We start from the raw sequence: 26,939 nt of genomic DNA on the forward strand, positions 1-26,939 counted from the left end.
AAAAAAAAAAATTACTTCGCAGAGCGTATTTCTCAATCGAATAATTAAAATCTCTTTAGCCACTCTTTGAATAGAGAAATCTAATTTAACGCGTCTGACTCTTCCACTTGTCAGTATCACCACCTTCGTCACAGCCCTCTCCCTCGCTCTGCCTTTCCCAAAGGCCAACCATCCTCGGTTTCTTCCTTTATTTAGTTACTTCATTTTTCATTTCATTCGTTTCATCTTTTGACGTTTCTCTGCTGTTTCGCCGTGCTCACTGCCTTTCTGTCGCGTTTTTCTCTTGCCACCTCCTTCGCAGCGTATCGTTATACTATTTAGTCTAATCCCTGATATATAACATGAACCTCGTTCACAATCGTAAAAAAAGGATCGTGAGACGAAAATATACGCGAGCTTCCGACCACCGTCGTCGGTGATCGAACGTTCGCGTTCTCGGCTTCCTCTTTCTTCCCTTTCTTTTTCTTCCTCCCGTCGCGTCTTTCGTGCTCTTTAGTCGCCTGCTCGCTTTTTTCGGGGATGCTCGGTTTGCACCGTTAAGAGTCGCACACGAGTAAACTAGGAGTTCTCGATAGTAGAAAAACGACGGTCATGCATGTAAAGCGGAAATCGCTGTGTAGAATATTGTGCGTTTGGCGAAAGAAAGTTGTAAGTTACCGGTGGAATAAATGAAATATTCCAAATTCGTATATTATAAATTTATATTTGAATGTCTATCTTTAAAATCAGAAGAGACATAAAACTATGAAAATCGCGACCTCCTAACAGCGCCAAGCCTCGACGACCCCTGACAGTTTCGATACTATCTTTGAAAAACGAAATAAATCGCTCGCGTGTTTTCGCCTCGTTGCCTACTTTGTACAACCGATACTACACAATGTGTGCTATTCTCGTTTGCTTAATAAATATTCGATAAATATATCATTGTATTTCATCATTATAATATATGTATATCATCGTATTGCCGTAATAATAGGTAGTAATAATCGCACTATGTTACTCATCGCTGTTTCTCGTCGTTTACAATTACCAGTGTGTCGTTAAGTACCGTTAAACTTTATAATATATATATATATTATTTATTATTATTATTATTATTATTAATATTATTGTTATCGTTATTTTCGTAGCTGAACTTACACTTCGCATGCTCGTGCGTTCTATATTCATCTATTGAATTCTCGCAACACACCCCCTAACCACACATCCCCAACAACGAAAAAAACAAGAAAAGAAGAATCAAAAACAATCTTTTCTTCTCGTCTCGTTAATCAGTGCTCGCTAAGTTAATCGTTCGTTAGCTACGCGTTTACATGTTTTATACATATATATTATATATATTATCTATATATATATGATAATATATAAATATATATATATATATATAATTTATTATACGTCTTCAGTCCCCCGCAAGCTTAAATTCTACGCAGACGATCCACCGTCTTTCCTTTGTTCTTTCCTTGCCCCCCCCCCTTTTTTTAATTCTTTAACGCTTAATTGCCCGAAAAGTAACGACGTCTCGACTTTCGATGATTTTTTCCCATTCGCACAGAGTTTCCTCGTCGAGATTTGCGGAGAGTTCGACGGAAGAATCGCTGTTTTCGTTTGACCGATCCACCTTCGAGGTGAATTGCCACAGTGGGTGGCCCGGGATATCCAGTCGATATTTCTTCATCCTCGAACCCGATTTTTTCGCCCGATCGAGACGCGCGACTATCAGTCGCGTAATTAAGCTTCCCTCGCCTGTTCTGCGAGAAAAACATCCCTCATCTATCGTCTTTCCTTCTAACCCTCCTCCCCCCCGCCCCCAAATTCTACTAGAGAAATATTCTATCTTACGTAGAAAAAGTCCTCGTGCGCACTGTCGTGCCGATGGGAAGTTCCGGTTGCGGCTGAGGATCACTTTCGTCGAACCTTTCCTCGTTTATAGTCTATTTTTAATCTTCTTGTCGCGTCGTTGGTATTTTATAAATGGTATTGAGGGATAGGCGTTCAGGGGTAGCGATAACAGGGTCAAAAGGAAGAGCGAAGAGCGTAATCGAGTAAAGGTTTAATCACCGTGCGAACATTCCTCGGAGAAATAACGTGGAAAGGTTTGATAGGTTAATACTAGTTGGTATAGTCGAAAATGAATTATATAGAATGGAATTAAGTATCCGGGAAAGCGTCGTTGATCTCGAGGGTTGAAATTATTCTCTAGCGTTCGAATAGCACACTATTCAAATTATCACTCTCTTAATAAATTACTACGCTGCTAGTTAAATTACAAATTATCGCGAGATATGCAATTAAATAGTTTATCTACTAGCTACGATTAAGCGAAATATCGGATTTTTCACTCGTAACAAGGCAATTATTTCTAAGTTATCATTACGATCAACATTCGAATAATTCGTTCGTGTGAAAACATAACTGCTATCGTTCGATCCTCGTCGATATCACAACAATCGCTATAAAATACAAAATACTTAACTAACGTGTTATTTAGAATTAAGGGTAGTTTCTTTTAATTCTTTTTTTTCCCACACGTTCTCTTTTCTTTTCTCTTTTCTTTTGTATTTCGTGTTGGAATCGTGATCCCAGCCGCAATGAATTCCGATCGGCTGTCGTGCGGACGATTTTTTAATGCACTTTCGGTTCAAGGCAGCTCGAGACGCTATAGAAAATGTTTCTGTGGATGCCCCGAGAGAGATCGGCGCGACGCGAGCTCGACGTTCTTCAGACGTCGTCGTATTGAGCGGAAACGCGGTTGGCTACACTCTCGAATCAACTAATCGCGAAATCAAGCGGTCACCAGGCGCTACGATGAAAGATTTCTCTTAATTTCCTCGCTTTTTTATCTTTTCTTTTTTCCAATAAACAGATTTTTCGCATAAAGTCCACTGTTACGTACTCGTGAAACTTCGAAACTTGTAACTAGAAATTTAAGTGGTAAATTCTCCTTGGAATCTGAATTCAAGGATTTGAATTTTTGAATAAAAGTTTTATTTGAATTCGAGAGTATCGATTTGCATTCGAATTTAACATTTCCATTAATTTTCGATATGGATCAAGAATAAATCTTCCGTCGTGAATTCTTTCTCGGAAGCCGACCTAACCACGACCTTTCACCCTATCGGGAAGACCTAATACTACTTTGTAATCGCTCTACCCTAATTGGCACTCTACTCTATTCGCATTCTCGAAATCGTACGTCGATAATCCTCGAATCACGTATTTTCCAAGTTTTATGCTTAAATATTCTTTTATAAAATTATTACATCCTATAATCACCCTTGTTAGAATAAAAAGAATGTTATAACGTTAAAGTTAACGAAGAGGAACTTTCGAAACGTCCAACATCCAATTTTCTAATTTCTCCACCGTATCAAATTATTACTTTTATATAAACAGCGATTAGTTTTATATGTCGATACGTGATTCCTGATCATCAATTTCGAAAAATCTCGTACAAACTCTAGCGAATTAAACTGAAAAAAGATTACCGTAAGAAGTCCATTTACGGTAATATACGTATCCCGAACCACCCTGGTTTCGCTTTGTTATAGTTCCCCGTGAAATTTTTAATTTTTCTTTTTCTCTTATTATTAATCGGCGTCGAGTGCCCGCCCATCTTTCATTAACAAAATAAGAGCACGAAGTCCCAATTGGCATTGACGAAAGTATTAAAATTCTTTATACAGCTATCGCGATCCCTTCGACCACCTCACGCGAACCACCCCCAAAGGAAGCTCTAGATCTTCTACCGTGTCTACCCATCTATCCAGCGATTCAACTTTTTCGATATTTCTTTCAAACGTCCAAGAAATTGACAAATCCTTCTTTGGGAAAAAAAATTCGTGGAGGGTGGTTGGTGAAGGATTCGAACGGAGTGTGCGAAATTCTTGATCGATCGGATCTAGGATCGATGAATTCGGCCGTCTTTCTACCCCTGTGCGTGACGTAACAACTAAGAATGGCCAGGGTGTTCCACCCTCTTCTAAATCGTTCGTATTACGGTACAAGCATGGATTTACTTTCAAATAGAAATTTGCCATCAACGAAATCTTTTCGCTTGTTTGAGAAAACATCCGATTAAACCTTCAATTATTCAAAAAGGTGTAATTAGAAAGCTTTTGCATCCCTTTTAATACCAACGACTTAACGAACAATAATTATTTTCATCTAAAAACCAAGGATGATCCACCCTGAGCGTGCGTGTTTAACGTAACCTATTCGTCTCGCGTTGGATCAATATATATATATATATATATTTTTTTTTACATTAACGAATCATTCTTCCGTAGTAACCGTAGTCGTAAAGCGATTAGTAGTTTAGTTAGTGTGTGAATTAGTAGTAGTCAGCAATAGCAGCGCCCCTCCTCTCCCATAACACACGGCGCGCCTTAGTAGTTGAAATAGGCGGTGTAATAGTAACAGTTGTATGCGGTCGCCTTCCACCTTACGATTAATAGTTAATAATTAATAGTAGCGGTAACATAGTAGTAGTTTACCTTACAATAGCGTTGTTATTAATTAGTAATAGTAGTAGTAGTAGTAGTAGTAGCAGTGGTAGTGATAGTAGTAGTGTTAGCAGCAGCAACAGCAGCAGCAGTAGTAGTAGTAGTAGTAGTAGTGGTAGTAGCGATAGTAGCAATAACAGTAGTAGTGATAGTAATAGTAGTAGTAGTAGTAGTAGTAGTAGTAGTGATAGTAGTGATAGTAGTGGTAATAGTAGTAGTAGTAATAGTGTTAGTAATAGTAGTAGTAGCAGTAACAGCAGCAGTAGCGATACTAGTAGTGTTAGTAGTAATAGCAATAGTAGCAACGGTAGTAATAGTAATAGTAGCAGTAGCAATAGCAGTAGTGGTAGTAGTGACAGTAGTAGTGACAGTAATAGTGTTAGTAGTAGTAGTAATAGTAGTAATAGTAGTAACAGTAGTAGTAGTAACAGCAGTAGTAGCAATAGTAGTTATAGTAATAGCGATGGTGGTGGTGGTAGTAGTAGTAGTAGTAGTAGCAGTATTAGTAGTAGTAGTAGTAGTAGTAGTAGTAGTAGTAGTAGTAGTAGTAGTAGTAGTAGTAGTAGTAGTAGTAGTAACAGTAGTAGTAATAGTATTAGCTGTAGTGGTAGAGTAGTGGTGGTACTGTGGTGATAAGTGACTTTCTCTATTTTTTCTTCTTTTGGTGGTGGTGCTGATGGCGATGGTGGTATGGTGGTGGTGGTAATTGTTGTACAGTAGTAGTTATAATAATAGTAGTAGTTTTTCTTCCCCTCGTAGTTATTAACAATATAGTTGCAGCGGTATTTATCGTCGCTTCGTAATATTATTAGTAGCGGTAAGAAGCAATTTTTATAGGAATAGTAGCATCGTATCGCTCCCTTTAATTTCTTTAACTCGAGTCTGTGTAAATGTTACGCTTCTTTTTTCATTTTTCTTTCTTCTAACGCTAGTTATCGATATTGCTAGTCTCAAGTTCTTTGTACTATCACTACGAACCGATTGACAGGGTGCCTCCATTCTTCCCATTTAATCGCGATTTCGACTCGATCCTGAACCCTTTCTCTTTTCAATTTCAATGTTTCAGATCAAATGGGAATCTAAAGATGAATTTTTTAACCTCTTACTCTAACAAATGAAAGTCTACTGTATCTTCGACAAGTTAATAATAATACAGCGGAACGATCAAACCTCGAACAAGTCACTCGTAACAAAACCTCTGGATTATAAAGCAGCGTTAGTCGCCTACGAATATTAATTTTTTAAAGACACATAAAAGCAGAGATATGCGAGCAAATATAATAAAAACCAACGGACAGGGGAGGAGATAGAATGAAAAATTGAAGCATTGGCGTTGAACGATCGCCGTCTTATTTCTTGTGTAATTAACGCTAGGAACGGAACAAAACCGAACTAATATTTAAAAGCAACCGCTCGTGACAACGTACAACTTTCGTCTCCCTTTTTTGTTTTCCTTTTTAGGATCACAGTGACGAATGGGACGCGAGTTAATCGAGTTGCACGATCGTCGGATCCAGTCGTCGCTAATGGGCAAGAACGCCGCGCACCCTTTCAATCTTACTCGAAGAGAGAAAGAGAGAAAAAACAAAAGGGATTCTCGTGAAACTTTACACCAACCCAGGAAGAATCGTCTCGTAAAACTACCTGGTCGCCTAGCGAATATATCAAACGCATTTCACGTAAGGAGTTCCTTGGGAATCGCTATCGCTAGGGGTTATAAAGTGGACAAGTCGCCGTTCGTGCTTGCTTTTCAACCCTCACGCTGTCAGAATCAGAATTTCTCTCCTTCTTGATTCTTAGAATATTTTTGAAAACGATATTATACGCCTTTAAGAACTTGGAAAAAGATAGAGTACATATCGTGGCTGACTTGGTTCTTGAAAGTTGGCAGCGAAAGAGTCAAGTTTCAAGAAAAAAAGAAAAAGAAAAAGAAAAACAGATTCGCTCCGCATCGTCGGACACCCTCATTTAACGTACAGTCGACGGAAAGCACTTTTGGACAATATACAATATTATAGTTTAGGACCTTCGTTGTCGTCGAGTTCGATGTTACGTTATCTCGTTTATCATTGCGCGACGTTACACTAAATTCCTAAGTAGTATAATAACTATAGATCTCTCACTATCTCGAAACATCGTCCTCTCTTCTCCGAAATTTCTTTTTATAGTCTCGTTTTCTAGTTTTTTTTTTCTTCGACTTTCCCCTCTTCTTCCTCCTCTTCTTCCTCTTCGTTTTCTTCCGTTTCACTTGCATCTTCGTCCTCTTATTCACGCGCGCCGTTATATCGCTTAATCATCATCGATCGTGAAATAAATCGTACTCTCTTTTTACTTAGTTAACTGCTTAATTTATCAATAGTAATCGATATTAAATATTCACTTTATCTCTAACTAGCAGCCTCTCAGCCTCTGATGACTAGTCCGCGCAACTAGTCGTCCTCTTTATTTTTTCGCTTTCCTCTGTGTTTCTTTTTCACTAGTGTTAGCACTAGTCTGAGCATTAGGCGATTAATCAACGATACAATTATAAAGTTATCAATTATCGTTTCATCGTTATTATTAACGTTATAATTAATATTATTATTTGTGGTTCGTGGACCGATTAGCTTCTATTCGAGCCGATACTCGTCGATCGAACCCTCTCGACCTTCTCTCTACCTACTATCCTCTTCTTTTTTTCTTTTATACGTGTATTCGCTTAATTTTCTTTAGATTAATTTTAAAAATGTCCGTTTCTCGATCATCGAAGAAGAAGCTTTTCTCGTTATCTCGACTACGTTATCTCGACTGCTCACGTGTTATCTAAACATGCATGTGTACGTGTGTGTACGTATATACGTGTCTGTGTTCCTTCATAAATATTATAAAAAAATATAATAGAAAATTATAATTTCGTTATAATATTTATAAACTACGAAATTGGCACTAGAAAGTTCTTTTTTTTTTTCAATCTCTTCGTTCTCTCCTTGTCGTTAAACCCTTTCTCGAAGAGCACGACAGATTATATTTTTTCGTTCATCCGTCGTATTTTGCTTTTTTCATTTTTCGTATTATCTCATAGACGCAACTATTCTAACGTCTTCTATAATTTTAGAAAATACCACGAGCGTGTATGTAGAAAAACACACGTTCCGGAAGGGTCTCGAAGCAGGAAGAATAGGAAACAGACAGTCGTTATAAAATCGTGTGGAAAACGATACACTACCGGTATTTTCATTTCTTTTCTGTTCTTTCCCGCAGTTCTTCTCTTGTCTTTGTTTCGTTTCGTTCTCTTCTTCTTATTTCCTTTCTTCGAGTTTAAATCGTCTATGAATTTTATCGGTCGACGGGACCGATCGACGACGATCGGGCGACGTTTCAATTAGGAGACGAAACGAGGGGTTCTTACTCACGTCCACCGAGTACGCTTAAGAGAAAGAGAGAAGGAAGGAGAAAGAGAAAGAGAAGAGAAAGAGAAAGAGTTAGAAATTAACGGCGCGTCGAGAGAGGAGAACGACGCTTCCGGTGGCGCGGAAGTAATAATTGACCGAAACGCTAACCCCCCGAGGACGAAAAATGCCCTTCGTTCCTTGCAGGAAAATGAAATTTCTCACCGTAGACGATCTTTTTTTTCCTTTCCTTTCGAAACGCTACAAAGCCGTAAGAACGAATAAACGCGCGAATTCATGTTTTAACAGAATCTACACTTTTTACAGCTACAGTTAACAAGTGGAATTAACTTCCTAAGTAGACTAAGTACCTTTCGCTAGACTACGCATAGTCCATCGCTAATCAAATCTTTCGAAGTAAAATAATAAACAGAGGAGAAATAAAAATTCTCAAGTTATAAAATTGAGAAAGAACGAAAGGCGCCGACGAGCCTCAGAGGGTGAAGAAGGGCCGAGTGGTCGCATAGCGAGGACCTAACCCCGGTGTTCACCCCCTCTCAACAGAGCAATGGCGGGGAAGCCCGTTCGCCGGAAGCGCCCTCGAACGTTCCCTCGACGTGGCCCGCTTAAACTACGATCAGACTCTCAGGCACTCGATTCTCCGCAGGCTTAGGTCGCGAAGCTGAACACGACACGAGGAATCCTGGCGATTCCCCTCCGGCTCAGGGTAATTATCGTATGCGCCGGTATGTAACGACCCCGTGGAACATGCGAGCTTCTCGACGCTTTCCGCTCTAAGCCTCCAGTGTCACGGGGGAGATTTCGGTCTGCCGCTCTTGTCCTGCATCACTTGTTGCTGCTGCTGCTGTTGCTGCGGTTGCTGTTGCTGCTGTGGTGGTGGTTGTTGTTGTTGAGGTTGCTGCTGAGGCTGTTGCTGAGCTTGCTGGGACTGTTGTTGGTGGTGGTGCGATGTCGGGTCCGTCGCCACGCCCAGATCTGTGCCCATCAGATTACCAGCGCCGCTCTTGTCCACCACGCTGCTCGCATGCACCGGGTGGAAGTATCGGTCTGCAAGATCACGATTTTTCCGACGGTTTATTTCCAATTACAGGCTAACTGAGATTTCGAAGGAAGAGACGACAAGGATTAACCGGAGATACGAAATTGAACGTATTTCGATCGGAACATACAAAAGTTACATTCACCTTCGTCCATGGTGGAAGGCGGTTCGCTGGCAGTCCCGGTGATGATCGGAGCGATCATGTTGTAATCGTCCTCGAGATTGATGAACGGTGCGGTGTTCCAGCGAGGTGGCACGTTAGAGACCGATCTCTGGGTGGCCACCGGCCTTGTCACCGAAACTGGCGACGAAAATAAGGAGAGGTTCGTCGGGGAAATAACCCCTGACATCGAACTGATGGTAGGATACGTGAATATTTGCTGTCGACAGAAAGAAGAAGCACGTTGAAGCAACATTATTATTTCTTCGCGAAAATAAACCCACCTGTCCGGGTTGAGAGTGAAAGTGAGCAAAGGTGTATTCCCGGCTGGTGTGTGGCGCGGTAACGAGGATCCTCGCAGGGCTCTTTCTTCCGGCCGGATCGACGGAGCTCTGGCAACCGGAACTGACCAGTCCGACCGCCGCCGCGGCAGCCATTTGCTCCTGATTGGATGCCAGTTCGGCTGGGTCCGTGGGCGAGGTGGACGAAGTGGGGGGCGAGTTCGAGTTCGTAGCCGTCAGCTCGCCCGTCGACCTTATAATGGCGACAGGCCTCGCCATCGGGGCCGGAGGTGGTGGCGGAAGCATCGAGCTCGGATAATACTGTGAGAACTTTTGTATGCCAGTGCGGGGTCCGGCTAGCTGCGCCTGGAAATACCACACACCCACCGATCAACGTCGTCGACCCGCGCGTGATCCATTCACCCCGTTTTCTGTGACTTCGCACTCCCGGTCTACCGGACTAAGAACTTTGCTTTTCTTTGTATCTTATTCGTTCTTTCCTTCTAACCGATCTCTTCAATTTTTACCTATCGATTCGTTCATTTAGTCATTTACCGTTTAGAAGGATTGAATCGCGTTGAAACCCGCGTTTGCGAGATTCGCGGATTTTAAAATAGATCGTATCGTCGATTTACCTAAAACGCATGTAGCTATTTCTTTGGATTCGTAACAATATCAAGAAGTTCGTGCCAATAACGGTGCATCGCAAACGTGGGGTCGGACGTTCCATTCGAAATTGCATTCTGAATTTCCACCGAACGATATCCCCATGTTTCTCCAATTAACCATTTCAATTTTTATCCATTCCGCCGAATAAATCTAACGACAAATTGAATTCGAAAAATCCAGGGCGATTGGAACACGGATGACGTTCACGCAGGTCGGAGAAGAACCGCCCCGTTGTCCGTTTCGTCCCCTCGAAGGTAACGAACGGTGTTCCCTGGCTCGAGTCTACGACAACGGACAACGTGGCGGGTTGAGAAAGGATCCGGAAGCTACCTGGGGCAGTTGTTGAGTATTCTCGGCCTCCTGGCAGACGAACGTCACGAAATCCGACAGGGTGTCGTGACCGTTCTCGGGATACTTGACCACCCCCGTGGAGGCAGGGTGCTCCGGTTGATAGTAGGCAAGCCCGGACATACTTTGACCGGAACCACCGGCCAGTCCTTCGTGCGGAGAGTGCAATCCTGAAACACAATTCACCACTGTCATGGTCCGATTGCGTGGCCAAGGCCACGGTGAAACCACCCCCTAAATTCGACTCGAATTCCTTTCCCCGAATCGACTCCGTTTCTGCATCCCCTTCCACTTTTCGTTCCTTCGTTCTCCAACGAACGAATTACTTTCTTTCTGTTTCGTTAACAAGATCTTCCGACGAAATTTGCGTTTTACTTTCCCTTTATTTTCACCTCTGCTTCTTCTTCGTTTTGCTTGCTTCTCTCTATTTCGTACATAGCTTTCGCGTTATTGTTATCGCCGTTTAGAGGAAGAACTTTAATAGAAGCGAAAGACGTTGAATAATTTGGGCGATTAGGTAAAGCCGGTCTCTGGGCAATCACGTTGTTCACTCTGGTTTGGTAATGGTAATTGTTAATGCGGAGAACGTTAGTAAAGTTGGAGCCCGCCACGCGAGAGCTTAGCAGAAGAGGGAGCAAACAGAGGTAACGATTGCTGCTGCGAGTCTGTTAGGGGGTGGTTTTAGTGGTACTTCCGAGGGTAGGGGGTCGACCAACTATAACGATCGTGTTAAATATATATATATATATATATACACACACACACACAATATATATATATATGTATATATATATACATATATATATACACATATATAAGGCACTCCAAGCGTGAGGCTGGCTGGCTGAAATGTACATGTATTTATATACCAGTGTACGTGTGCTCGCGCGCGTACACGTTCCTCTTATAAATTCTTTGGTTTTATTTTTCATATATACATATATCTTTCTACAATTCCATGGTAAATTTTCTTCGTCGCCGAGCACGCGCGCACACGTATATCGTCAACACGGTTATATACATGTATGTATATAGAGAATATAATAGGTATATGTAGAGAATATATATAGATATATAGTGCAACAACAAACATCAAACAGCAAGATAACAACGATTAAACAACACATCAAAAAAACATCAAGGTAACAACAACATCAACATCAATACAATGATATACATATATATGCGGTGATATATATGCATGTACGTATGTATATATATATATATATGTATATGGTAAACAACAACACCAACATCGCAACAACAATATAGAATACGACATAGAGAGAGATAGAGAGAGAGAGAGAGAGAGACAGAGAGAGATAAGTAGAGCAATAAACAAGTCAAGTCTCAATCAAGATTCGAAATTAATTGAACCAATCAATCAAGTCAATTAATTAAGTCAATTAATCAATCAATGAATTAATTAATCCATCCAGCATACGACATACCCAGAGCATTAGCCGTGTGACAGTGAGTGAGAAATAGAGATAATATAATGGTGTGCACGGTTCAACGTGAGTACAGTCTCGAGAACTTTAGAAAATTGTCGAAAATCTTTTCGAATTCCATTTTACCAGAATGTCCGGGTGTTTTTACGTTTTATCGTTATACCCCTCTCTGGTTCGTATTATCTTATCGTCGTATCACGTATCATCATCGAGGGAAAGATTTGCATATTTTCCATCGCGAGCTTTTATTCCGGACTCGAGGCTGTACCCTTAAAAGTAGTAATACGTGAACAGGTGGGTGTAACAGGGTGGGCAGACAGACAGACAGACACAGACGAACATACAAACAGACAGACAGTCAGACAGCGACAGCTAGCTTACCAGGTAGACCGGTACTACGCAGTTAGCGAGAAATGCCGTCCGTCTGTCTGCCTGTCTGTCCGTTTCCAAGCCCCGGATCTCATAATCATTCTGGTTCCAGTCGATGTTTCTCGACCGATTTTTTAAACGACTACGTTCGAATTACGCTTCGAAATGCACGGGGTCAGGGACTGGGTCGGCTAAATATTGATCCTCGCTTTTTTATCTCCTTCTTTTTTTTTTTCTTTTCACTCTGGTTTGATTGATCGGTAACAGACAGGTCAGTCAGACGGACAGGCAAACGGGGGCGTTAGAAAAATATACATATATAGATATTATACACATATGTTACTATACATACACAGGTGAACAGGAATATCGTAGAGTGTACTTATTTCCATATAGAGGCATATAAAAACACCAGTTTGGTTAGAGAATTATCGATTTGGTTAGTTTCGTGGGGGATGCATTGTGGGGATTGCGTTTTAGTCGTCGGTGCGATACAGCGCGAAAGCGATACAATTTTTTTTCCTAGATGTAACTAACGTTATGATATCGTCGAATCGTAGAAACACGATTAGAAATTGTCTGTCAAAGTATGAACGATTCCATGTGGTTTTACTACTTCGTATTTTATTATTCCATGCTTTATTCGAACGAGGAAGTAAACCGTTAGCCGAGATATAAGTGCAACTTAATAGATTTCTGCAATTCTCAGAACTCAAATGGTTCGATAGTTTGTAAAAGAGATTCTATCGAGAGCGCGCAAAGGATGGGAAAAGTTTAATTGTAAAGAGAATATATTACGATGTTTGGAGTGGCAGTAGAATGGGTTCGTGTTAAGTCAGACACGAGTACTTCTACACTTGTCTGGCATCGATCGTACCTACGTCCCTGTACGTAATATCAACGTTTCTTTTCTATTTGGAATTTATCTAGACCCTTGGAAGTAGAAAATCGTTCGCTTTTGAATCGTTTTCGACCATGGCTGTACCATATGGCTGAAAGCGCAAGCTTCGTCGATCGTCCAAACGACGCGACGCGTAAAAATAATCAAAACGAACAACTGAAACCGAAAAATCTATCTCTCGCGCGGCCATCGAAACTACAACAGACATTCAGCTGATTCAATTTCTTTGATACTTCCCCTTTTTCCATTCTTCTTCGAACAATGACGGTGTTGCAGCAAACGGCCAGAAATTGAATCATTAAACTAAACAGGCAGCCCTTCCACCTCGACGTCCAAAATGAAAAAGAGAACCGAACGAGTAAACAAAAGGAAGGAAAGAAAGAAAAAAAAGGAAAAAACGGTCAGCACGCCTACCAACGACAGCATTGCGCGAACAATCGTGCACACAGCTGCAGGCGGCTATATAGAATGGCGCGACAATTATTACGAATACACATACATATATACATCCATTTTAATCGTAATAGTTATCAGCATGGCTGGTGATTATCATCGAACAAATACACATACATACGTATCGATCTGTAATAATTGTCGCACGCATATATGTATCTGTATATATAGTGACGAATAAAAGTATGTATTGGCACTAGATTCCCTTGGGACATCGTATAGGTACGTAGAGAGGATTTTGTAGGAAAATCTGATTTGTACCGATACTTTTGTTCATTACTGTATACATGGGTATATTTAAACAGTTATGTGAGATGCAACACCGAATGCTAACACACATATGTATATAACAATTCTCATAATGGGCTAACATAGAACATTCTTGCGTTTTTGGTTCCTCGTGACGCAGCGGTTTACCATATCGCAATCAGACGTCAGGTGGATTTCTCGGGGATCTCCCTGTGGTGGACAAACACGACCCTCGAATTAGTCCACTTTCTTCGTTTTCCGCCCTTTCTCTTCCCTCTCTCTCTCTCTCTCTCCCGTCCCTCTCCATCCCTCTGTCGCTCGGTCGTTCGAGGGTGGAAAGGGATCGTTTAGATCCTTTTGCTCGACAATGCTTTGCAATTTTCTTTTACTATTTTGTTTTTAAATAATCCGTAGAGTACTATTCTTTCTCGACGGCGAGTTCTTTGAGAGAGGAAAGCTTTTTTCTATTTCTAACGACAAAGTCCAGAGTTGTTTCACGACATCTACGATTTCTAGCTAACGTCCGGACCCGGTTGAAACTTCGCTGATCGTAAAGTGGAGAGGTGCCAGTGTTTCATCGTGGTTTAACAAGTCATGCAGTCGAAAGACTAGTTTCTCAGTCATATTCGGCATTCTTTAGTTTTTTACGCTAGTTTTCGCAATTTAAAAAAATCCAAGTCGCCGATCTTTACAACGTAGGTCGTTCTAATTCGCCGAAATGTTTATCGAAAGATCGAAAGGTCGTTCATAAGTTTTAAAAGTTGGATATTCGAAGGTCTCGCGAAGATCAACACGCGTAAAACTTTCTACGTGGAGAAAAAAGGATCGTATCATAATTCCTTTCTAATCGTCAGTTTCATACGTGTGTTTCGTTACAGCGAAATCTATCGATTGAAAAATTAAATGTTCGTGCATCTTGGAGGAGGAAAATGGAATAGAAAGAGTACGCAAGAAAGAATACAGGAAAAGCGAGTAATGGAAACGACCAATAAATCGCACAGGGCTCGCGCACCGTACAGAACAAAGCTCGTGGACACTTGAACGGCAATCGATTGTTCGACGTAATACCGCGGTGTTCTATGCAGGGAATGCAGTAAAAAAAAAGTCGCTCGTATCGCGCGTGAAACAAGCATTTTCCATGTGGACGGTCATCAAACCAACCAATAACCAACGATGGAGTCAACACGGTGCAACAACTACCATAACAACAGCGTCGAGAACTAGGGAACTGGTAAAACAACAACAAGAAGAAAGGAAACTTCAAAGGAAAAAGAGGAAAACGCGAAGAAATAGAAGAAAAATATGGGACAAACGAAACAAGAACGCGCCGTTTTAGCGTATTCTCGATGGAAGAGATACGTATATTTCGCGAGCTTTTAAAATCTATCAGGTGCTCCAGTTTGATTATATTGCCATAGAGAGGGAGACAAGGAGTTTGAAACCACGTTCAGGATTATAAAATGTTAATTTGGAGGTGTTTCTTCCTCTGTAGCATAGAATGAATGCTCGAAGAATTGTTTATAGTATACAATTTGGAAGGTAGATTCTAGAAACGCACAATTTGCTATTTTTCACAGAATGATATACCAACAAAATTTCACATATTAATTGGCAAATGACTTTTACACTCGGAGATTTACTACGTTTCTACATTAAGATGTTTACAGATGTAAGTGCGGCTACATCGATTATGATGTCTCGACGACTCATAATGTCGCTGATCGTTTTAATATATAGCCTCGCTGTATTTTCTTCCATCGAATATACGCTGCGTTCGATCGACGAAAAGAACGGTGCTTAATTTCCATATTCGTATTTTCCTTCGTTTTCTTTTCTAATCAGAGGATTGTAAATCGAGCAGAAGGATAGTAAATTGTTGAAAAGAGGTAGCATGGCCCGTTAGAAGCTGGAAAAAATTAAGCACTGCACTTAGCGCGATTGGGCAATAGTTCTATTGAATTAAGGCGAACATAACGTATAAGAGAGGTGGTCTGAGGCAGAGAAGAACCGAACATCGTGGAGGAGATCGATAGCGAAGGCATTCGAGAGGTTTGCTCGACGACGGTGCATGCCGCGAGGAACGAATACTTCCTGCGTTTTTCTCTCCGTTTTATCCTCGTTTTCGACGTGTCTCCCTTTATCTTTCCACTTCTTCTTTTTTTAGCTTTCCTTTCGCGTAATTTCCCTCTTCGTCCCTTTCCTTTCCGAAATCTACGATACCGCAGGATGTTAAATTTTACCACCACGCTCACACTTTTCTTCGTTGTTAGTATCTCAGAAATCTGTATAATTTTTTTCTACAGACAATCATTTTCCAGAGAATTCATCGTTCTTAATTCCACGTAATTGCGCGAGATTTCCAAGTTACGTAATTGTACGCCTATGTTTTTCAAAATGTTCCTCTAATCAAAAATCGCCAATCGATAATTATTTCTCTTTTTGCTCAGATGTGAACGAACTTTGGCGTTATAGGTGGTTAAAATCGTCGCAGTCCTCCAAACAGAACTCGAGGCGTTCCAACCGATCTTCAATTTGCAATAACTCGCCGACGAGGGTTCGGAGGAAGTGTGTGCCGGGCAAATTTGTCTCCTGCCGCATCGAAGACACCCTCGAAATCCAGCGTGTGTACGTATGTGTCCGTGTGCAGCGGATGGTCGACGAGAAAGTAGATGTGTGTGTGTGTGTGTGTGTGTATGCGCGCGCGCGCGCGCGTGTGTGTAATGCTTGCAGAGACACCAATATACACTGAGAAATATATATATATATATATATAAAGATATACATATATAGTGGTGCTACGGAAGGTTGGTTCGGGGGTGGGAACGTGATTGTGCAATTTCGAGCTGCGTCGACGATTCGCGCCCTACCCTCGCGCCGAACGAATGCATATTCGGCCGGAAACTTTGTGAAGGAAGCTCGCCGATTTCGATGCCACCGGGATTCAGGAGCTCTTCAGTTGGATTGCTCGTTGATAACGTTAAGAATTTAGTCGTAGCGAAATCTTTTAGAATCGACGACGCGAGATATCGAATATCGGTGACTCGAAAATTCAATATTCGATGTTCGAAGATTTTGGAATTTTAAATAGCAAGTTCAAAGGATTAACAGGATGGGGTGTTGAACGTTCGAAGAATCGGTAACGCGAGATTTCCAACATTTAACGATCGAAACGATTCACCTCTGCAATATATAATGTTCTTGCGTAATGTTCGAGAGAATCTCCAATTGGAACTAATCGAGGCTGTAAACTCTTGAAATTCATACGCGATTTTCTTCAATTCGAAGGAATCTCTTCCGAGACATCTCCGATCCGCGATACGTTTATCGAGTCTCAAAACTGTGAGCTCTTCTTTCCGACGAAACTCTTGGAATTTTCGCGCGAGGATCGATCGCAATTTACGAAGGACGCGGATCGTCGGGCGGCAGTATTCGACCATACGTAATGTAGAGAAGAGAAATAGAAGGATAGACGATAACAGAGCATCTACGGGGCTTAAGTGATGGTGTGAGTGCGTGAGTAAGTCTCGTAAAACGTTCCAACGTATTTACGAGTGTCCCTGTGTAAGAATGTGTGTATGTGTCTATATATGTGTGTACGCGTGTCCGATCGTGTACGTACAATATTCGTGATAAAGATAGAGAAATCAAAGAGAGAGAAAGGAAAAGAAGAGACACGACAGTAGAGTGTAAAAAGAAACAACCACTGGAAAGGAGAAATGACAAACGTGACAGCAATATAGAAAAATATTCGAGCGTATATATACGACATCGTGATGCATGTGCGTACATATACGCGTACACGGACACGCGGCATCGAGAGAACCGGAAGTTCCTTCGTTGGATGCGTGTGTGCCGGGTAACGAGCCACTGACACTTGCCCATATCGTTTGTTCGTCACGTGTGCTCCTGGAAACGCCAGTGAGGGAGCGACCGTGTGCGTTTACCTGCGTGCGTGACCGTCCAATAGGACGATCGAATGCGAACGTGAATCGTGACTGAATTCGTTCGGGGACATTTAAATTTGGCACTGTTCTAGGTTATTTCATTTGTCTCTTTCTTTCCAAAGGATCTGAAAAAGAATTTTCCAATGATTTCGTCCGATATCGGAACAGAAGATTACCAAATATGTGAGAATCCGTACTTGTACTTGAATATAGAAATTAAGCAAGCCCCTACTTTCTTCGTCTCTGCTACGACTTTTCAGTCAGATACCTTTTAGGATTCTAAACTATGCTTACTCGAAACATTACGCGCACGCAAACTTGACACACGTTCGCGCCAATAGCTAGTCCCACGCACACGACGTTTGCGTGTCCACCGTGTGTCACGTATACACGTACATATGTACGCTATATAATTTATACGTAACAAATATATATACATATATATAGATATAAATAGATATATATAAGTGTATATATATATGTAGAACAGTCAATAACCAGTCACAAAGTACCTTTTAGTCGAGTTTAGCGAGCTTCTCTCTACGCTCGGGCTCAGACTGAAACAGAGATCATCACGCGTCATTTTCACGCGAACATTAAGGGCTTGCACGCGGCTTGCAAGGCTGTTTGCAGCTGCACGCGGCCATCGATCACGGATCCCATGGATCGTTCGAAAACTTCCGCTCGCTACCCTTCCGGATCTCCTTCTCTCGATCCCCTTTTAATCCTTTCCTCGCCTCTTTCTCATCTTCAATTTCCTTTCGAACGTTTACTTTTCAATCGAATCGAGGACACTAACTTTTGAAATCTAATTTCTTAGCGTACCTTCCACGCGTTCTTTCTTTTCGTTTAAAATTTTTCGACGTTACGTCGAAACGAAACGACGGAACGACGCGAAACATTTAAACTTCAAGGATTTTCGCATTGTCCAAGGACCAACGTTCGTTTCTTGGACGTTCTCGCGGTTCGTTCGACTGGCCGAAAAGTCGCGTCGAGCCCCACTAACCTAGTTTCAAGCATCTCGGTCCTAATTTAAAAGTATCGTCAGCGTTCGAACCGGACAATAGAACTCATCGACTGTTATTTTATCGTTAACACGTTGGCTGCCACGCGAATTTCATATATCTTTCACCGAAAGGCGAAATCACTCACATTTTAATCGTACGCATAAATCTAGCAACTTGGATTACCGGTGCTCACAGTGGCCGTCAACGCGTTAAACAAATGCCAAACTTCGTTGAAATAACCTGTCCTACAAATAAACAGTCCAATCGTTACAACATATCTTAAACAACCTAGAGACTTTTTAAAGAATCGACTTAAAAAACTTAATTTACGTTTCAAATTCTTCCACTGTACGCCGAAACAAATACAGATACGTTCGAATGACGATTGTATCGTAAATGTTGTTCCGCCAGTTATAAAGAAGAAACGAAAGAAAAAAACGTCGTGCAATCTCGAGTCACAATTACCCTACTTTGCACGAGATTATTCTATCAGTTTCCGTATATGCTCGACTACGTTCGAAGTAGGTTAGCGAGGCCGTCGCAGTGCTCGAGGATCGTTTTACTCGGTTTCGATTCTCGGCCGTGTCCTGCGGGGATCGAGATCCAGCAATCCTTGGTGATCGATTTACTTACATGATGCCTGGCTGAGCTCAGTTTGGGTCTATCGCACACTGGACATTCGAGGCGCCAAATCGCCGACGTTGCATTGGAACCCGGCGCACGGTGCAACGAGGATGCACATTATTGCACGTTAAAAACGCATAACCGCCCCCAACCATGCCAGAGAGAACGCTTCTACCGGGGTGGTGGAGCGTACAGTGTACAGAAAGTCGCGCGAAGAATCGACCATACTTGCTAAATATTATACGACAGGCTAATCCAAATAAATCATATGCTATTCAATGGCTTAAGAGGCTAATCGAGGATAAAGAATTAACTCGACATCAGAATTGCCAATTATTTCACGCGATAATTTCTTTCCTTTATCTTTATTCGTTTAATGTTAAAAGGTAATTCTGATCTACAGATCTGAGAATAACTTAAGAAATATTTCCAAAAAATGCGAAAAATTCGAAATACATCGTCGTTATACCGTAGCGCTGAGCCCCTTAACCGATGAACAACGCCAACTGCGATCGTTTTATCGACGACCGGCGTTGGAAGCAGCGAAAAATGGCAATGGAACCAATGGAATCATTTGTACCATCCTTCTGGCGCTCCGCTTCCGAAGGCGTTCGCCCGGTTCTCAAAGGACGCGTGGAACCGTCGCGTTTTCTCCTTACGTTGCTCGCCGATTACGTTAGGATCGTTTTTATTAGTGAACTCGTCAGGCAAAACAAGCGGACAGTACTGAAGCGCATGAGACACAGGAACAAGACGATCTTGTATTTTAAGATCTTGTACTCTGTGTCGTGCGGCAACTTCCGGGAGTAATGAACAAAAAAACAGAGAGCGAAAAATTTGGGAATGTCAGATGTTAGGGGTGAAACGGGTTTTAAGGGTTGAAGGCTCGAGAAGTCGCAATCATCGTCGGACAGTCTCTGTGTTCTTTGTGTCTTTAGCCGTACTTCCGGTCTAGCGAGTATGCATTCTAGTATGCAGAGTACTTACAGTGAACTCCCCATAATCAAATGCTATGTTAAAAGAAAACTCGCTTCCAAGATATTTTTATTTCATTTCTTTTCTTTTATTTTTTTTTTTTTTTTTTTTTTTTTTTCAAGGGATCGTTAGGAATATTCTTTCGAGAACGAAGAGCAAATCTTGACGCATGGACGCCATATCTTGGACTAATATTCGAGATCGAAAGGAAGTGACAGAGACTCGTACACGGACGACTAGTCCTTTAGAAACTGTTTTCGAAATATAGTCAGATTTGTAGAATTTTGTCGTATATCTTTGTTTTGGAAAAAGATCTTTTACGTGATAAAACATCAGAATGGATAATTCGAGAACAGTTCATACGAGACACGTGTCTCTAGAGAGATCCTTCTCACCACTTTTCCATCATGTAAGCACCAAAGATGAAGTCCACGCGTTAAGATACCACAAATTACCGCTCGCTTTTATCATCCGGTTGATGGAGGACCTCGCGATCCTTGTAATACTACGTTATCAAGTTATCAAACTGCAGATACAGAAAACAAAAGATAGTAAAAAATTTTCCGAGGTCTTTCCTATCATATTTAATTCAAACTCGTTCAGTCAATCAATGTCTTGTCGTTGGAAAATATTTTGACTGAGAAATTTTCGGACGAAAGATCAGAGTGGTAAAGAAAGGATCATGATCTCGAGAGATCCTCCATTCGAAGTACCGTGGTAGCCACTTGGACAGGTGGCCTTCGGCAGTCATTTTTACTATTGGAAAGATGATCACGGTCTTAGATACGAGAAATCTCGATAAATGTGCGCTTTTTATCGGCACATACCCGTCTGCGAGTGCGGAGAATCCATTCCACGGTGACCATCCTCGGGCCTGAGCACCGGCGAGAATGTCGGCGCACTCGATACGGAAACCGTAGGGGGCTTTTCAGTCTTGTCGTTCCTTATGAGCTGATGCACCGGTGGTGGGCCTACGAAACAGAAAAGTAAAGTTAAACACACTGCTGCAACGTTAAACAACGATCAGCGGTTACGTATGAAATGATTAAAAGTTAAAAGAGAGGAGAGTGGAGTTCGGAGCGAAATATACTTCGCCCACTCCTCCGCGGTTTCCACTTCGTATTCTTCCACGTATGCTCGTTCAAACGAGCTAACAAAGGAGGTAAAAGTATCTCTCTTTCACAGAGATATTTCCCTTTTTGAATATTCAACCGAAAATTCTACCGCAACTCGAGTGAAATTGCGTGCTACAAGATTCTTGTTAATTATCATTCTAACGAGAGAGTTACTCAACGATAATCTCACACACTACGCCACTATACTATATCTATATTAAAATAAAATAAAAATTCGTGACAACTAAAATAATCCTAAATTCGTCGATTTACTTGTGCAACAAAGAAGTTCCTTCTATTTCTCAAAAACCCTGCTTTTCATCCTAAAGCTACGATTCCATCTTGCCGTGCATCGTCCTTGAAGATAAAGACATCCCCAGTCAAGAACAGTTCGACCCTTCGGATAGCAAACGAAACAAAGAAAAGCAATAAGAACAAGAATACACGGTCTTCTTGTTAACGGATTTGCATGCACGTTCGAGCGGAGGGCGGTCGTTTCGCGGCAATAAAATTAGCTTCGTTCACCGGGGCACCACGATATTTACGCCGGTCGTTAATTTAACGACAATACAGTCAATCAAGTGTCCCGCGGCCGCTATAAAGGCAACGTATGTATGATAAAAAGGGAGCAACCGGGGGAAACGGGGTTGGCCCTGGTCCAGCTATGCTTATTGCTGGAATTTTTCCTGCACCCCCGACCCTTCTAGCCCAACCCCCAACGTCCTCACCCTCTCGCATACACGTTCGACCTCGTGTCTATATGTGTGCACACGCGTGTCTATCTATGTGTATATATATATATGTGTGTGTGTGCATGTATTTTGCTTGAGAAAGTGGTCATTTTATTCTGTCCGTAAATTCCGTCTATCCGCCGCCGTTGCAACCCTCCCAGCGCAAAGAGTCGAAACTTTCCGCGTGCTTCTCGCTGGAAAGTCTTAACGTTCGACCCGAACCCCTTCCACGTATTCGTCTTCTTGCCTTCTGACTCGTACGTTCGTATTTCTTGCTTCGTCCGACTCGAATATTTGTATTTCTTACGCTTTCGGATGCGATGGCCTAGGAGGGGTTGCAGCGCCAGCGATGGTATTTGAGGGTGCGTCGAGGATTCTAGGTTTGGGACAGGAGTGGATTGAGGCTATTTGGGACTAAAGTTTTACGACGGAATTTTTGGGGATGCAAGGAGTTGTACAAAGATGAAGTTACAAGTTTTGTCCTTCGCTAGGGAAATATAGTACACCGAAGCACATATATCGTGTTATTATGTTATTGTTCCGAATTTTCTACTTTAATTCTCCCGCAATCTTCACTACGATCCTTAGTATCCGGTAGATAAATTCTATCAAGAAGGACAATTATACGGATAGCAGAAACCATAGAATACGAGGCGATATCTTCCGCTAATGTCAAAGATAGCAATCGAATCTCGAAAATAGATAAGATTTTCAAAGAAACGTAACTTTTGTCAGCTTCGAATTAGCGCGAGAAACACTTTGCTCCCGCGAATTCCTATTATCCCAACCCCTTCTATCTTTAGGAATCTTTTTTGCCTACGAAAGGCTTCAGCCGGAAGTTATTCTTCTTTTTCATCTCAATCCAGTGACTTCCGTTTCGTGGCGTGTGTGCATAGAGGCAGAGGGCTGGTGGTTATCGTTTGATCGATGAAAGAGTTAAGAGGTGGGGGGGGGGGAGAAGGGGAGAATGAGAGAGAAAGAGAGTAGAAGAGCGGCGCGATAAAGCCGGGTTGGAGCGGAGAATAGAAAGAAAATAGAAAACGGAAAGAGAGAAATATATAGGGAAAATGATCTATAGAACGCTGAGCAAAGTAGATCCCGATAACAAAGGGCCGTGTGATAAGCCGACGGGATGAGACTGAATCCACGGAATAGAGAAAAAAAAGAAAGGATCTTTCGATCCATGACCGCTGGGAATTTGTTGTTACTCGAATAGCCCTACTCGGAGAATTGGATTCGATTTTGGTGACCACTGTGAAATGGTACGTTTTACGTATGTATTATCACTAACGAGATCAAGTCATTTATACTTCAGAGAAATCGAACGCCGATCGTGTACCAAAGTAATAAAATCAAAGGAATGACGAAAAACGATCTTAATCCGTTTGGCTTCCGAGGTGTCTTGGATCTTTCTAAATAGGAAGATTTATAGTGCGTGCATTAAACTTTTCATGTTTTACGATATTTTATACTATCCTGTATAAAATCGCGGAGGAAATTTATATCTCGTATCTTGTACAGGTTTATGCTAAGGAGAATTTTAACACAACGCAAAAAGAAAAATGAAAATACGAGAGGGAGAAGGAAATATCTTTGTTAATTAACTTACAACTTTAAAGGTCGAGCTTTGGTAATTGTTTGTAAGAGGAAAATATAGCTAAAATAGTAGCGAGAGAAGTGGAAAATGTTTTGAAAAACGTTGCCATCGGCCATAGTCTGACGCACTTTTGCGAAGGTATTTGAGATGCACGCTGCTGTAAAACGCGATTCCGCATAGTTGCTCGGTGTCCTCGAACGGTTTAATTTTAGTGGACGCGTAGAAAAACGATAAAAATACCGTGAAATTCTGCCGTTTCGCAAACAGCGGCTGGTAAACAAGGTCCGTGTGTAGGTGCGCAAGAGGGGAAGAGGCGCACGTCGCGATGCATCGTTCCGTGACGCATCGTTTCGCGACCGATTGCTCCGCGATGCAACCTACTGAAAGGCATCGGCAAGATTGCAGCCGGCTTCGATTACTATCCGCCGAACCGTGCCGCCTCGATACGTAAGGCGTCAATCGGCCACACTTTGAATTACGAGGCATTGATTTCTGCTACTTCGTATCACAACGCGTCGGTGTAAAATGTTTCAAAATACAACAGATTGATTTATAGCGTTTCCAATAGGAATATGTTGATTTAGTATGCTTAGGACTGTACCGTAATCACTCGGAAAAGTTCTTGAATGAACGCGCTACGATTTACGGAACGCCGAATACCAGGGATTCCGATTCATGGCGTTTCAAATTACAAAATTTCTAATTCGCGGTGCTCTGAATCAGGCCTCCGATTCGTGGAGCCATCGAATTACAACGCGTTTAATTCGTGCCGCTTCAAGTCACAAAGTCCCCAATTACCAGTCCTCCGCAACGTAATGCTCCCAATTGATATAATCCACCAAACGACAACCTCTTAATACGAAACGCTTTCAATCACGATATCCCAATTCTGTCTGTTTCAAAATCCCAGTTTATCCAATTCTTCTCTCTCTCTCTCTCTCTCTCTCTTCCTCCTTTATTAACCCATTAATTCCCAATCGATCACACCTTCGACTCTCTCCTTTTTTCTCTTCAAACTCCGATCCCTCTCCTTAATCTGCAATTCATCGCACGAAATATCCACATATGACGTTAAGATTATAAGTTAGTGGTGAAACCAGGTGACAGTGTGCATCCACTAAAAATAAGGACGAACGTAGAGGTTTTGAAACTCACTGAAGCTAGCCGCTGGCTGAGCATGATCCGCGGCCGTGGCTGCGGACGGAGGGGTGTAGCTGCTGCAGTAGTACGGCGGGTGCTCTATTTTGATCGCGTTTATTTGAGGCTGCATGTCGCTGAGGTCATGCAGTATGGACGCTGAAACCAGACACACATTAGCGGTTACGGATCCTAGCGCGTTTCGTACGTCATCCGCTTCTTCTCGTCGTTCTCTTGCTAAAGTCGTAATCTTCGTCTTGGTCGTGGTCTTTGTCGCGTTCGTCTTCTTGCGGTCTCGATTCTCGAGAAAATCGCACTTCCGCGCGTTCTCCTTCGAGAACCTTCCCCCTTCTTTTCTTATATTTTGTAAAAATTGTTTATGCAGAAGGCAATACTTTTTTTCTTTCTTTTTTTATTTAAGCGATTCCGTTTGACGTAGAGAAATTTCAACGCTAACTTTCTTCTCTTTTGAATATTAGTCATCGTAAAAATTGTTTATGCAGCAGGCAACAATACTTTTTTCTTTCTTTTCTGATTTAAGCGATTTCGTTCGGTGTAGAGAAATTTCAACGCTAACTTTCTTCTTTTTTGAATATTAGTCATTAACCCAATATGTACGTACTAATTCTTTCACCGTTGTTTTAAATGACGCCGCAATAGCTATGTTGCGCTATTTGAAAAGAAGTTGCTTCGTCCGGATTTTGGATAAAATTATGTATCTATCTATTGATTAATATGTACTGACTATACGATAGGTTTTAAAACAGAAAAATGCATAACGATTCATGTATCGTCGTAACGATTATGAATCTTAATGATTTGTAGTTTTCAGCGGCCATCATTGTGAAAGAATTAATACCTTTCTCGAGTATGTTATCTGGTAAAGTAGCAAGGTTCAGTCGTATGAAAACGGACATGCTAAGATACATGAAACGCATCGCTTAGAAACGTGTAGAGATCCGTGTTAGATTTCTAGGATATCGAATGATGGAAGAAAATAATAAACAAAGAAAATAAACCTCTATCATCGTATGATCGCGCGAACTCGCTCCACGTCGACGATTTATCCAGTGTACCTTGCCGAAAACAATCCCGTTTAATCCTTACCAAGACCCGACGACCAATCAAACGTTCCCATCGACGATTAATACCTCCAATTATCTGTCTATTCCTCCCTAAATCGTGTTGTCGAGAAGTCGAAAGGGCACGAGTCCGAGAGAGAACTATCGTCTCGTTGTTCGCGTAAACACAATCGTGTTCCAAAGAGGGACGAAGAGGGAGGCAGGGAGAGAGAGAGAAAGAGAGAGAGAGGGACGATGGTGGCGGTGGGATCGGTTAATTAATCGTGGTGCCGGCCATTAGAATACGCTCCAGTTACACGTTGCGCTGAATCAGCGCCACCGTAAAATAATAGGATTCCAGTTTGTCGCAGTTGGCGACGCGTAAATATAGGGATCTCCCCGTTGCTCGACGGTCAACGACCAATTAGGTTGAGCTACTGCCGTGGAATTTGCATCTTGTGTAAGCGACCTGCTCGTAAACCTGCGACCGATTTCGCGACCGGTGTCCACCGACCCCTCGCATGCAATATCTTCTGTGTTCTTCGATAATTCACGCCACGCGACGAATTTCCATCTGGATATAGGCCCCGGTCTACTGGTTTTCTAGTTTGAATAGCGGAAACAGCGGGCAAGATACCATAGACATAGTTGCTTTCGTGCTAACTATGAAGCTGGAATTATGGAACTCTATTGATACTGGTAATTATTTAGCAGGAAATGGAATCTCGGGATTCTAGAGGATAATGCGATTGTCTGATTTTTCTTCTTTTTCCCTTCTTAGCATCGAATCCTACATATATATATATACATATTGCACTTTGTATTTTATTTATTTTATGAGACTGTTATGCACGAGGGTAATCGTAAGATTTTACATTATCAGAGAAAGTTTCAACAGCCTATGGTTTAATTTCTCCGATAAGGATAATTCGCA

The 26,939-nt window shown here is 41.8% G+C and overlaps 2 protein-coding genes across 9 annotated transcripts in view; both read right to left on the reverse strand.

Moving 5' to 3' along the window:
• Window positions 1-21,664, reverse strand: part of LOC132906898 (17-beta-hydroxysteroid dehydrogenase 13) — a 56,983-nt gene extending 35,319 nt beyond the window's left edge. Inside the window, exon 1 of the mRNA XM_060959511.1 lies at window positions 21,654-21,664. The gene's annotated coding sequence lies outside the window, so the exon portion shown is untranslated. The remainder of the gene's footprint in view (window positions 1-21,653) is intronic.
• The window catches only part of LOC132906890 (nuclear factor 1 X-type), a 64,646-nt gene continuing 42,962 nt past the window's right edge, over window positions 5,256-26,939 (reverse strand). For 6 of the 8 annotated variants that reach the window (XM_060959495.1, XM_060959488.1, XM_060959487.1 and 3 more), the window contains 6 exons: window positions 24,963-25,103; window positions 21,192-21,335; window positions 10,374-10,561; window positions 9,378-9,740; window positions 9,079-9,313; window positions 5,256-8,941 (listed from right to left, as the gene is read on the reverse strand). In XM_060959495.1, coding sequence (XP_060815478.1) covers window positions 8,682-8,941; window positions 9,079-9,313; window positions 9,378-9,740; window positions 10,374-10,561; window positions 21,192-21,335; window positions 24,963-25,103 — 1,331 coding nt within the window. In that variant the 3' untranslated portion in view covers window positions 5,256-8,681. The remainder of the gene's footprint in view (window positions 8,942-9,078; window positions 9,314-9,377; window positions 9,741-10,373; window positions 10,562-21,191; window positions 21,336-24,962; window positions 25,104-26,939) is intronic. The other 2 variants (XM_060959491.1, XM_060959489.1) reach the window with 2 other exon arrangements.

The sequence above is a fragment of the Bombus pascuorum genome, chromosome 5, assembly GCF_905332965.1.
Source record: "Bombus pascuorum chromosome 5, iyBomPasc1.1, whole genome shotgun sequence".
Classification (NCBI taxonomy): domain Eukaryota; kingdom Metazoa; phylum Arthropoda; class Insecta; order Hymenoptera; family Apidae; genus Bombus; species Bombus pascuorum.